The following is a 13,384-nucleotide window of genomic DNA, read 5'->3' on the forward strand; positions in this document are numbered from 1 at the left end:
TCAAAATTGTGGGGTTTTGTGAAGTTGTCTTTATCATTGTTACTTTTGTTATGCATACTATTTGAATTTATTACCATCCTTTAAAAAAATTAGAAAACAAAAAAAAAAATTCTGAATTTCTGTCTTTTCTTGAATAAGCAAAAGATGTGGCCATGCTGAGCAACTGAGTAGGAACTGTCCCATATGTACAGGATTTGAGCTCTCCAGTGGGCCATTACTCCCAACCCTTGAGGGCTGCACTCCTCTAAGTTACTTCCTTGATCCCTGACACCACCCTCCCAAGTTTTAATAGAAACCTGAACACACTTCATATTAAAGACTCCCTTTGTACAAAGGATGTATGCTTAATTTTCTTCTGAAAGAATTCTGAGAAGGAAAAGCATGCAAATGTCAAATTGGTGAATGTTTACCTCTTTTAGATTCTTGAGATTCTTTGGACTTTCATTAAAAAAAAAAATGCCAACAAATTCCAATATATTATCCTGATAAAATCCCATTGTTACACAAGGTAGAAATCCAGACTGGGTTCATGTTCCACAGAGTCAAAGAATGAACACCATGAATACCAAGATAAGCAGAAATTTATTTAAGAGGTTATTGTTCAGAAGTGTAAGAAAGTTCTCAACAGAGTATGGGAGGAGCAAGAGTGTCTCCATGGTCTCTTGACATCCCTTCTTTTAAAGGCACCTGAGAAGAAGTTGACTGGCCCCCTGTAACCTGTCCTTGAGATTTTTTCATGTGTGCATGCTCAGACCGAATTGCATAGTTGTCTTTTTTGTAAGAATGGAGGCTTTTGTCCTGTTTGGGAAACAGGTGTTGTTTGACTTGCTAGAGCACATCAAGTGATGAAACATAACTCAAACAGTGGTCCTGACATCCATCCTCTTACTGACTCTTACCATTTTCCTACTCTGCCTCTTTCCCCTACCTCACCATCATTTCATTTGATAGGAAAAATCATAGCATGAAATTGGTAGTGATGAGTGTATCTCATTTCCAGGTATCACCTCCCTACCCCACTCGATGTCATTGGACTTCCATAAGTCTCGCTAAGTGGTTTCCAGTGGGAATGCAGATGCCAATATCTGCCAGTCCTTCTGTTTTCTTACTGTTATAGCAATCCTTTGATCACAAGAAGATAATTAGGAGTTTTCACATTACTTGCCAGGGAATTTAAAAAAAAAAAAAAACTACCCAAACCTACCTAGTTTTCTGTTTATTTAAGACATTGTAATTTCCTGAGGTTGGTTTAGATAAACATATTTTGTCCAAGTTCAGGGGCTGCTGTTTTCCCTGGCTTCATGAAATTATCAATGGGCAAACCTTTGACCTTCCGGATCCATGCAGCTTTCCTGGATTTTCCTGGATCATCTACTCTTGTGGGTTCGCTGGCCTGATATTCCTTCATCATGGCTTCCCCATACTCTTTTTCCTCTTTTACCGTCAACAGCATGAATTCAGTGTTCATTCGAAGGGGATCCAGGGTTGTGTAGAAGCGAGGCCTTTCTCTCTGGAGAGACAGGGTAGCCGTGCCCAGTCGGGAAGCCAGCAGATGATTTGGCTTAATGACCTGCATGCTGGTCAGGGGCCCCATACTGGGCACTGCCCCTTCAATTGAACTGGTTATTTGATCTTCACCCTTTAATCTGTCAGAAAACCTAGAGCGGATAATCATGGGCTGGGGTACGGTGGACAGGACTCTGGGACTATGCAAAGATTTCTTCAAGTTGGGCTGCAGTTTCTGGACTTCAAAGGGAGTACTAGTTAGTTTCACATCTATGGGATGATTGTTAATTCTCAAGCGATCAACTGCATGTTGGATTGATTTTCCTTTGAAATTCAGGACCTTCCTTGGATATGAAATTGAAGGTCCCCAGGCATCAAAGACTTGGGTTTGGAGCCTGTGGGGATAGGCAAATTCCCCAGAATTATGGGCTCGTTGTAGAGCGCTGACAGTCAGGAGGAACCGGTCAGGTGAAATAGGTGTTTTCCAGGACTTTGACTTCAAGCGACTCATCAATTCTCCATGAGTTTCCAGTTTTCCCTGTTCTTGTGCCTTTTCCACATCATCTTTTACAAAAGGAAAAATGGGAAACAAAAGCAAAAACAGCATTCCATGAAAAAATTATGTATTTGTACAAGAAAGTGAAAACCATTCTAATTACTACAACACTGAGGTCTTATTGCCCAACAGGCATATCATCATTTGGACAGTTGTCCCCGATGATATCAGAAATGATGACACCAGATATCATGTAACAAAATAAGTTCTTAATAAATATGCCAATGCTTGTGTAAAGTGTATATTAGCTTCTGGATGTGCATATTTTGAAGGCAACATATGTGATTGCACTGTTCCACACCTTTTCAAAATTTTCTTATGGGGAAGTTTCTTTTCTATGATTCCCACAAAACAGGTCATATAAGTTTATAATAATGTGTCTAATGTTTTTCAACAATGATTGTATTGCAAACTTTGATCTCTACCTTATTAATCAGATTTGATTCCAATTGATTTGAATTTTTCCTAAAATCAGACCTGCCTTCAAAGAATATGTCACTCCTGGTTAATGCAAAACATCACAAAGTGATAAAAACAGGCTCCTAAAGAGAAGTTCCCAAAAAGTTCCGAACAATAACAGCAGGTTCAAAAGCCAGTGGCTAGAGCAACAGAATGCTTCCAGTATATCACTTTAGTGTCAAGATCTCCAAATCTCTAAAACCACTAAATTACCAAAGATGTCTTCACAGATGAGCAAACCTATTGTATCTCCCATGTGGGCTTTTCATTCCCTATAATACCTCACAGAAACACTGGAAATATCCTCATTCTCAATTTTTAAAAAGTAGAAATTAAAAAATAGAAATCATTTGTCTAATCTGGCAGCTACCATGGAAAAAGCTCTAAACCCCAAACTACACTAGCAGATAAAATGTAACCATATACTATGCATATAGTTACCTTGATCAAACAGGTTTTATCCTCAAGTAGACAGATTAAGATGGAATGAAACTTCAGGATTGTTCCCTGATCTTTGTTAATTAAGCAATTTTTATTTAAAACATATGAAACAGAATTTTTCTCCTTTTATAAAACAGGGATGATGATAAGTTCATTGTTCATTAACTCATCTTTTTTCACATAATAATACATGGTGGATCTCTTTCAAAGTCAATACATATATAAATCCTCATCATAAAATTTTGAGTTATCATGTAATATCCATAGTATGGATTTTTAATTATCTATTCATCCATCATCCACTGATGGACATTTGGCTTGTTAATGATTAACCTTCAAGAAATGCAAATACTACTTTTACTTATATAAGCAAGTACAAGGTGATAGATAACACCCAGAGTTGGTATGAATGTGGGGGGAAGCTCTCATGCTTAGTGGGACTATAAATTGATACCACATTTTTAAGGAAAACCATGGCAATATATAGTTTTTTGGGCGTGGGGGTGCCAGGGATTGAATTCAGGGGCACTCAACCACTGAGCCACATCCCCAATCCTATTTTGTGTTTTACTTAGAGACAGGGTCTCACTGAGTTGCTTAGTGCCTCGTTTTTGCTGAGGCTGGCTTTGAACTTGTGATCCTCCTGCCTCAGCCTGCTAAGCTGCTAGAATTACAGGCATTTTCCACCATGCCCAGATATCTTTATAGTTTTTAAGTGCACTTATCATTTGGATCAGCAATTTCACTCCTAGGATTTTACCATACAGGTAGACCTGTGCAGGTACATAGACAGGTATATACAAGGATGCCCTCATGAAACTGAGGTGTTTTCATCTTACCTTGAAACTGGTCTCTGCAGGGAGTTTGTTTCAAATGCTATTATACTACTAGTCAAAAAAATTTTTTTAAAGCATCTGAAATTTTTACCAGTGTCCTTCAAAAACAACAAGGGATAGTCTAGTGATGATGTCCAGCAATACTTCTTAAAATCCCCTTCCCAATTTCTCTCTCCCCCATCTCCTTATCTCACATACTCACCACCCACCCAAAAATATCTCTGCCCTCTCGTGAAATTTTCTATAACTATTCCTACATCCTCTTCTGTTCTTACTCAGATTGGTGACACAACAGAGCAATAAGCCAGGAGACTGAATGGCAGGGACTGAACACTCAGCTCTTAGAAAGTTTCTCACTCTGTGGCCTCAAGTTAGTAACTGGGACAATTAGGAAACCCAGTCACTGTTAGGGGAAGGCAGCAATTATGTCCATTCTAAATTCTCAGAAATAAAAGTACTGACTTGCTGAAAAACAGAAGAGAGGGAGGATCTTGCCACTAATTCAGAATAAACTATCACCATTAATTTTGTCTCCTATTTCACATTTTGCTTCCAAATTCTCTTGCCCATCTTCCAGGCCATTTACTTTCCTGTGAATAGGACCAGCTTTCTTCTTGCTATCTTTTTTGGGATGATTTTGGCTTCCCTTGGCTTTGAGGTACCTCTACTAATGTAGCTAAATTAAGATTGAGGGAGAAACTATAATCACTATATAATTCAGTTAGATCTGAATAATGGGGATATGGAATAATAATACAAGCAATAATAATGGGGGCTCATAATTAAAGTGGTTTTCACTTAAAAATGTCACTGTATTGCTTATTGCCAGACAACTAACTAAGTAGTCACCTGAAGTCTAAGGCTTAGGTCACATCCTGACTTCCCTCCCACATGATTTTCCTGATTATGAAACTATAAGCATTATCTCAAACGCTTAGTTCTTCAAGAAATAGACTATTTGTAGTATGACATTTTTAGAAGTGATCTGTTGGTGTTCTCTATAGATCTGGGGATCCAATGTCATGCCACATAGGGCAGATTAAAGGATGGAGTCTTGCTACTCTAACCCACGTGTAATTGTATTATTTAGATCATATAAATCATGTGAGCCATGCCTCTCCCACACCAGCTTTATAACTAATACTTTCCACCTGCATTCATTATCACTTGGAAGTCTAAAGATAGGACATTCTACATGGAACATTTTTCTGCTTATAGTAACTTCTTGTCTCTATCTTGAGGAAATCATTATGTAATATATGTTTGGATTTGGGGGCTGAAAAATGTTGTTTGCTTGTTTTTTGTTTTAGTGGCAAATAATAAGGCTATTTTTATCTACTGTTCAAAGCTCTAATAAATTCAAAAATCTATGTCATAAAAGTCAAGAAATTCCCTTTGACTGGCTAACATTTTTTTCTTGGATCAAAGAGAATGGCTCCCACCTTCCTGGAGGGTTTGGATTTACATCATGAAAGTCTTAGCCAAAATATCCCACAAAGAAACCAGTCCTGTCATGCAACTTCCTTGCCTGTAATTAGGTCCTTTACCTGAAGTTAACTTCATTGAACTCAGAAAGATGCGGGATTTGTGAAATTTATTGGGTAGGAACTCCTGGGTCAGTATTTGTTTACTGGATATCGAGTCTCTCAGGCTGTGGACCTGAGTGCTAGACTTGGAGAGAACATCCATGAGGCTATTTTCTTCCTTTTCATCTTCTTTATCCTTGTTCTTCCTTTGTTTGCTTCTTTCCAAGGAGTACTGCCACTTTATATTCTCAAACTGGAACATGAGAATATTTCTCTCGGTGTTGACCACCATCCTGGAACCAAAACAAAATTGCCCACAAAAGGAGCATGCAGACCACGAAAATATAGATTGCACTTACTGTCCCATCCCATCCCTAAGCCAAAGGAGCAGTACCCAGGCAATGGCCACACAAGCTCACTAGTGGAGGCCATTGGAGTGTTGGGAGCAGTGAAGGTATCAGACCATGCAGCAAGAGGGGTTAGCTTTGTAGCATTAATGGGACACACATGTTCTAATTGCTTCATTTCTCAGATTAGAATATATTTTCAATGATTCTGTTCTTGGAGTGAGTGCCCAGTACCTAGGGTGCCTAAGGCAGATTAGATACTCTAAACACAGATGTCTTCAAATTCACTCCTTTATTTTGCAAGACCCAAAGCTTTCAGACACACTGTTTCTATTGTTGCAATGGGAGTGAAAACTCTGTACTGGGGATGTCTCCTCTGCTCTGCTAAAGCTCCACACATAGAGGCCACACTCCCTCACTCTATCCCTCCAGGGTCTCTGGACACACTCCACATATAGACAGAACATCTGTAGTTTATAAAGCAGAATGATACCTCCATTCTCTAATCCCCACTTACATGCCCCAGTAGTCAAAGAAGCTCTGAAGTTGCCCTTTCTGCCCCTAGCACTGCCTCCTTACCACCCGCTGGTTTCTGTCATCTTGTCATTTACACAAAGCAAACTTCTGTAACTATAAGTAAGAAATAGAAATATTATGTACAGATTCCTTTTCACTCCAAAGGCTACAATTTTAAGACCTAAACTGTTAGTGTAAACTCTCTAGAAAAGTGACTTGTTTGTACTAGAAACACTGAAATGGAATCAAATTCCACTAAGAAATAACTTGCAAGCTTGTTTTTATTCAAACTAAAAGGAAATCATCTTCTTTGATGCTGTGAATGAGAAAAGTTTAGGAGTAGGACTGATTTTTTTTTTTTTTTTTTTTTTTTTTTTAGGAAATGCTGGAGATCGAGCCCAGGGTCTCACAGGTGCTAAACACATGCTTTACCACTGAGCTACATTCCCAACCTTTACAGAAGTATTATTTTATAACTGAAAAATGTTAATTTATTGAGCCTTATTACCAGCACTGTCTTTTCCTTAAGAGAGTTAAAGTTTTAATGAACTTTCATTAAAAGGACAGCAGTATAATTCAAAGAGATTAAATGATGTCTCAATTGAGCTCAGGGTGGAATTGGCAATTAATTGTGCTTATTTTCACATACTACTTCTCTGAAATTATACAATAAGCATAGTACTGCATACAATGAGTTCACCATGGTACTGGTTTCTGTCAACTCACTAGCTAAGCTCTTCCTATTTGGCTCTCCAGCTACTGTAACTCCCACCCCGACCCTCCTACAAGTTTTTCCATCAGAACTGAGTATCAGTGACAGCTGTTGGAGCTCTGGGCAGGCGAATACATAATCAAAGGGAAACCAGAACCATGCTCCTGACAGAAGAGCTAAATTGTACCTATAACGTGATTTTTTTTTCCAAACACCAAGAATGAATGAAGAGTCAAAATGAACTCTTATTGTTTCCTGAGTGCTAGGTTTTTTGCAAAGCCCAATTAGTCCCCCACAAGACTTGTTACTCCATGGCAGCCAAAACTGGAGAAAGGCACTGCCCCCCTCTCTCCTTCTGGTAGGAAATCCAGAGCTTGTGTCCCAGAGGAGAACAAAAACATCAACCAACACAATTACCCCCAGTTCCAACCTCCACACCTACCACCCACCTGTTGCCCTGAAAAAAGAAGGACAGCACAGGATCACCTCTGGCATTGGTTTTTATCACCTTCAGACAGTTTCCATTGAGAAAATTGTAAATGCGGATCTTGCCGTCTGCGCAAGCGCTGATGACCCGGAGATAGTGAAGGGACACATGGAGCACCTCCCTGGAAGGGAAGAGAACCACAGGCAGCACCCACTTTCTGGTAAACGTCTTGAGTTTATTTGTAGTTTGGCATGTTTTGTATGTGGTTGGGAGGTGGTGGCCATTAACTGTCCATAAAGTGATATTTGCCATCACTTTAATAATTCTGGATGTAAACCATGAACCCTCTGACAATCCTCTTTCTATCCTAAAGTTACCTCACAGTTACTTTTTCTACAGTTTGTTCACAGGGCCACAAGTGGCAAAAAAAAAAGGATTAATGTCAGGGTTTTTGGGGGGTGGGGGTTGAGGGACAGGAGTATAACAGATGATCATATTTTTTTCTTGTAATTTGATTCCTACCTAGCTATTTACTTATATAAAAGTCATGCTGAGAATTAATTATTTAATGTTTTGATTCCTCCCCCAACTTTTTTTTTTGAAGTACTGAAGATTGAACCCAGAGGTGCTCTATGACTGAGCCACATGCCCAGCCCTTTTTATTTTGAGACAGGGTCTCACTGAGTTGCTGAGGGTCTCTCTAAGTTGCTAAGGCTGGCCTTGAACTTGTGATACTCCTGCCTCAGCCTTCCCAGACTCTGGAATTACAGGTGTACACCACCACACCTGATTCCTTTTAAATAGTATTATTGTATAAAAAAGAAAAAATTCAGGAGGAAAAGGATTGTCGTCATATAAAACAAAAACCTAAATAGAACAATCTGGTTTTAGTCTTAAATTAGCATCTTTTCTTCTTTCAGTGAATGAAATCCTTAACATCTTTAAGGAAATTATACCAAGGGAGGAGGTTTATGAATGTCCTTTCAGGATGATCAGTAGGAAAAGAGGGAATATCTAGATAGATGCCTCTCATCCTTACAAAAATTAGGTACAAGTTAGACCCCTGATATATTGTGTATCCAATTCTGACAAGCGTAATTAATCCCATTCCTGTTAATGGCATTGAAAAGTTGGATTTGACGTCCCCGATTTGTTATATCCTTTTTGCAAGGCAAGTCCATTACTCCCTGCCATCTCTTACCAATCCAAGTCTTCTATGGTTTGCAAATTGTTTGAGTGTGTTTCCCAGTGGCTCGTGTGCTGGAAGCTTGATCCCAGGGTAGCAACATTGAGAAGAGATAGACTCTTTTAAGAGATAGGGCCTAGAAGAAGGTGGGTAGGTCATGTTGAGTGTGCTTTTGGAAGGGATTAATGTAGGTCTCACAGGACCCTGGTTAGTTCCTGCAACAGAGGTTTTTATAAGCAAGTCTATTCCATGCACTGGGCCACTTCTGCATGTGACTGCTTCCCATTCTATTTCTCTGCCATGTTGTGATGAAGCCAAGCAGTCCCTTGCCAGAGGGTGAATATATGGGGCTACCTGATCTTGGACTTTCAGTCTCCAAATCTGTGAGCTAAATAAAACTCTTTTTTCTTTTTACAGAATACCAGGTTCCAGAGATTTCCTTATAGTTTCAGAAAGTAAACTAGGAAACAATCCATCCATGTCCTAAAGCTCGTGTGCTGCCTTCTCCAATAAAAGAAAACCACCTCTTACTTCCATCTCCTCCCCACCATGCATGCACACAAACTTCAGGTATATTGCCAGATCCTCTTGGGCATGACTCATGTAGTATTATTCTGTCATTGCATTCCCAGCCCCTAGCACACAATACATACATCTATAATAGATGCTTAATATGTATTTGGTGAAAAGATGGCTGTCTGCTCATGTTTTCAGTGCATGGTCTTTACTACAGAGCATTAGAAGAACCATAGCTACGCCATACCATTAGCCTTAGTCTTGGTCAGCTTCTAGGGCCAAATGAAAACTTTTCAAGTCCCTAACCACTATCAAAACAGAAACAGCAAGACCTCAAAAGGCAGGAGCATCCTCAGAATATTCAGAAGACAGCAAGGAGGCTAATGTGGCTTGACCCCTTCATTGTATGGCAGATAGGTAAGTGGGTAGATAGATACATAGATAGATAGATAGAATGAACTAAACTATAAGTATTTAAAAGTCCAACAAAGTTCTCATTGTTTTGAAGATGGAAATAAAATAACTTTCTTAATACCTTGAGAACATCTTAGTCTGCCTATGAGGCAGTCTGGCACCGGGAGAAGCCCTGTGATAGAAGGGTTTGCTGCTTTTTGTATCTCTTTTGATTTTGCTGAGTTGGGCCTACACTTCTCTTAGGCTCCTGTAACATTTGGCAGTTCAGCCTGTACAATTGTAGCCTAGTGATTAAAAAACACAGGGAGCAGGGGTGAGGAGAAGGAAGGGGAAGGAAAGGTCCTGGGGTCTGACTTAGAACAAGATATATTCCATAGTTGTATAATTACGTCAAAATGGGTTCTACTGTCATGCATAACAGGAAAGAACAACAACAACAACAAGAAGGAGAAGGAGAAGGAGAAGGAGAAGGAGAAAAAGAAGAAGAACAGCTTCAGGCCAGATGCAGTGGCATATGCTTGTAATTCCAGTGACTCCAGAGGCTGAGAGCTGAGGCAGGAGGATCGTGAGTTCAAAGCCAGCCTCAGCAATTTGGCAAGGCCATAAGCAACTCAGCAAGAGCCTATAGATAGATAGATAGATAGATAGGGCTGGGGATGTGGCTCAGTGGTTAAGCACCCTCAAGTTCAACCTCCAGTGATGATGATGATGATGATGATGATGATGATAATTAGGCTTTGGGATCAGAAAACCTGGGATCAAAAATCAGACTATGCCATTTTCTTGGTATATAATCTAGAGAAAGCAACCTAACCACCCTGTTGTCAGTTTTCTCTTTTAAGAAAAGGAACTAACAATTTCCACCTCAAAAGAATGCTGTCAGTATTAAATTAATCAAAGTATTTTTTAAAACTTAGCCCAGTCACAATACCAGTTATTTTGGTCTTACAATAGCTCTATCTCCTTTCAGGTTTTATTTCTGCCCTAGAAACAAATTATTTGTCTGTCTTTGCTCTCTGTTTATCAAACACACTGCCAAGAGCAATGTCAGTGAAAATGGTAGAATAAGAAACTACAGAATTTCACCCTTCCATAACAGCAATGAAACCTGTCAAAATCAACTTTTTCATAATTCTGGAAAATAACCAAATGTTTACAGCAACCCAAGGAGCAAGAAAATTGGTCTTGGTGTCAGTGAGAACAGTATGCTCATTAAATGTCATTCCTCACTTCACAGTCCAATGGTAGCTATGAAAATAATAGCCTGCATTTCTGATACTGGAGATGGGGTGGGGAGCATGGAACATTCCTTCACAATGAATTATTTGACCTGTCTGATGATTTCTTGGAAGACTGGCTCAAAAGGCTTGTCCTTATTTTGCCTGACTAAAAATTCACCCACTTTTAAAGCTACTACCTAGAAAACATTTGTTGAAAATATTTACAGGAAATTGTTTTAGTTTCTCCTACCTGAGCCAATAAATATTCACTGAAGCAAACAACACACCAACCAAACTAGCTTTGGAGAAAATGCTCAAATGAAGTGTTCAAAATGTTTTGAATATTTCAGATATATTCCCAAGAATCTAGATGATCACACACATGTCCATCCAGAGCAATATACATGCTTAGGAAAGACCTAGGAAAGTCTTAAGCTTTCACCTCTCATAAGCTTTATGTTCTGTGCAGGCAGAATCTGAAGGCTAATACAGGTCTAAGAAGAAATCAGAAAGGAAATTAGTAAATATTTTGAAATGACTGGAAGTAAAAACAACATACCAAAATTATAGAATACAGCTAAAGTAGTGTACTTAGATGAAAATTCATAGCAGTAGAGGCCTATATGTCTCTAATTAATTATCTAACCTTTTACCTTAATAAACTAGAAAAAGATAAGTCTACACCCAAAAAAGCAGGAGGCAAGAAAGAATAAAGATACTGTCAGAAACTAATGAAATGGAGAATTGAAGAAAAACACAAAATTAATGAAACCAAAAATTGGTTCTTTGAAAAAATTTTAAAAGTCTTTAGCCAGACAGTTGTCACATCTTTACTTAAACTAACCAAGAAAATGAGAGCAATGGCTCAAGATAGTGATATGAGGAAGTAAATATCACAGGGACCATTTCTACTAACTGAAGGAAATGTTCTATAGTTAAATAGTGATAGTGCTTGTACAACATTATGAGTATATTAAAAACTATTTTGTTGGGGCTGGGATTGTGCTCAGCAGTAGAGCGCTCACCTAGCATATGCAAGGCCCTGGGTTCGATCCTCAACACCACATAAAAAATAAATAAATAAATAAAAGATATTAAAAAAACTGTTTTGCTGTACACAAAAGTAGAGAATTTTATGTTTTGTAAATCATATCTTAATTAAAAATTACCCCAAAACTCTAATTACAATATGAGCTATGGAAAAGACATCAAAGTTTTGGTTTTTTTTTTTTAACATAAAGACCTCATAGTGTACAGAAGTTTCCTCAAAGTTCATGATTTCCATCAGCCCTATTTTACATCCTCAAATCCACTCTCATATCCATTCTCTCTCACTCTATATGCAAAATTGTAATTGTAGTTGAAAAAATGTTGAATCAAGAAAGGAAACCCTTGTTTCCAGCTCTTCTACCAAAGGACAGATAGTAACTATGTCTGTTTTCTCATCTACATCATATTCAAAAGATGGGTATCAGCCCAATCATTAGAACTCCCCAGAAAAGCAACCTGTCAAATCAGTGTGTTACCTACCCATCAGTTAGGTATATTTATTAAGCACTTATATCTACTCAGTACTAAAATAGAGGGATGGGGAAAGGAGAACTACAAACAAAGCATTGGCCTTGTCCTTCAGGTGTCAGTGATTCCTCTGTGACCATGCCAGGTATCAGGAACCAGTTTGAGTGGTATACTAGTGTTGACTTTCACTGGGAGTGGCAGTCATATGACATAGTCTCATAGCAGAGATAGAATGAGAGGTTCATGGATTGTAAGACTGCAACCAAACTAACATGTTTACTGGGAACAAATTTATTTTCCAATAACTAATTAGATCCTACTGAATCCTGCTTAGAAGGTTTTTAGGACAAATAGTTAAAATTTTCAGGTGACATCATGAAGTTTGACCCCCTCCTTGAGATCAAGCCTAGATAATCCAGATGACATATTAAAAGGCTTCCTGACATTTCCAAAGGGGTTGGACAAATCACTAAACACACATACTTCCTGATACCCACCCATTAATATTGCAATACTACCACAGTTGGAGAACATACACATATATACTTGTATCTCCCTATACCTCCCAAAAGACTAGTATGCCTGATTGAGAAGTTTCTATGTGGGTATAAAGAAATCTAGAGCCATAACTTAGTAAATAAGCATCTATCTTCTGATAGACTCCCTGCAAAATCCACTCTTTTCGTCAAATAAGATAGCATTTTGTTTCCTAGAACTTCTTGCATGAAGTTCTAGTGTAAGACAGAAGCACCAGTCTCAGAATGGCAGCCTAAAAAAACCCATTGACTAATGCAGAATCATTAATTGACCACATTTTGCTTTTCAAATAATCCCAGTTGTGACCCTAGAGTACTGCCTAATTGGCTTCAAAGTCATTTGCTGTCCTAGAATACTATCTAGCCCACAGACTTATGAATATAAGCTTTTTAAAAAGTTCTTCATTATGTTTAAACCTTTGGCACATGGATTATTTTAATCTTTTGGGAGTACAGGCTTCCTGGGATGAAGACAAATTTCAAGAATTTTAAGTTTAGGATTAGCATTATTTTGGATGGCCTTGTTTGGTATTCCTATGTCTGATAAATAACAGATATGAATTTAATCACATGTGTCATGAGTACAAAATTTCAGTACCTTCTCAAAATCCACGTCTAGTGTTATTATTTCCCAAGAGAAGGAAGTGAGAGTGGAAGGTGGAATGGCC

At 38.5% G+C, this 13,384-nt stretch overlaps 1 protein-coding gene across 2 annotated transcripts in view; it reads right to left on the minus strand.

The window, feature by feature from the left end:
- Positions 1-1,249: 1,249 nt before the first annotated feature.
- The window catches only part of Fbxw10b (F-box and WD repeat domain containing 10B), a 36,562-nt gene continuing 24,427 nt past the window's right edge, over positions 1,250-13,384 (minus strand). For both annotated transcript variants that reach the window (XM_076870745.1, XM_076870744.1), the window contains 3 exons: positions 7,349-7,507; positions 5,346-5,617; positions 1,250-2,070 (listed from right to left, as the gene is read on the minus strand). In XM_076870745.1, coding sequence (XP_076726860.1) covers positions 1,250-2,070; positions 5,346-5,617; positions 7,349-7,507 — 1,252 coding nt within the window. The remainder of the gene's footprint in view (positions 2,071-5,345; positions 5,618-7,348; positions 7,508-13,384) is intronic.

This window comes from Callospermophilus lateralis, chromosome 11, assembly GCF_048772815.1.
Source record: "Callospermophilus lateralis isolate mCalLat2 chromosome 11, mCalLat2.hap1, whole genome shotgun sequence".
Taxonomy (NCBI): Eukaryota; Metazoa; Chordata; class Mammalia; order Rodentia; family Sciuridae; genus Callospermophilus; species Callospermophilus lateralis.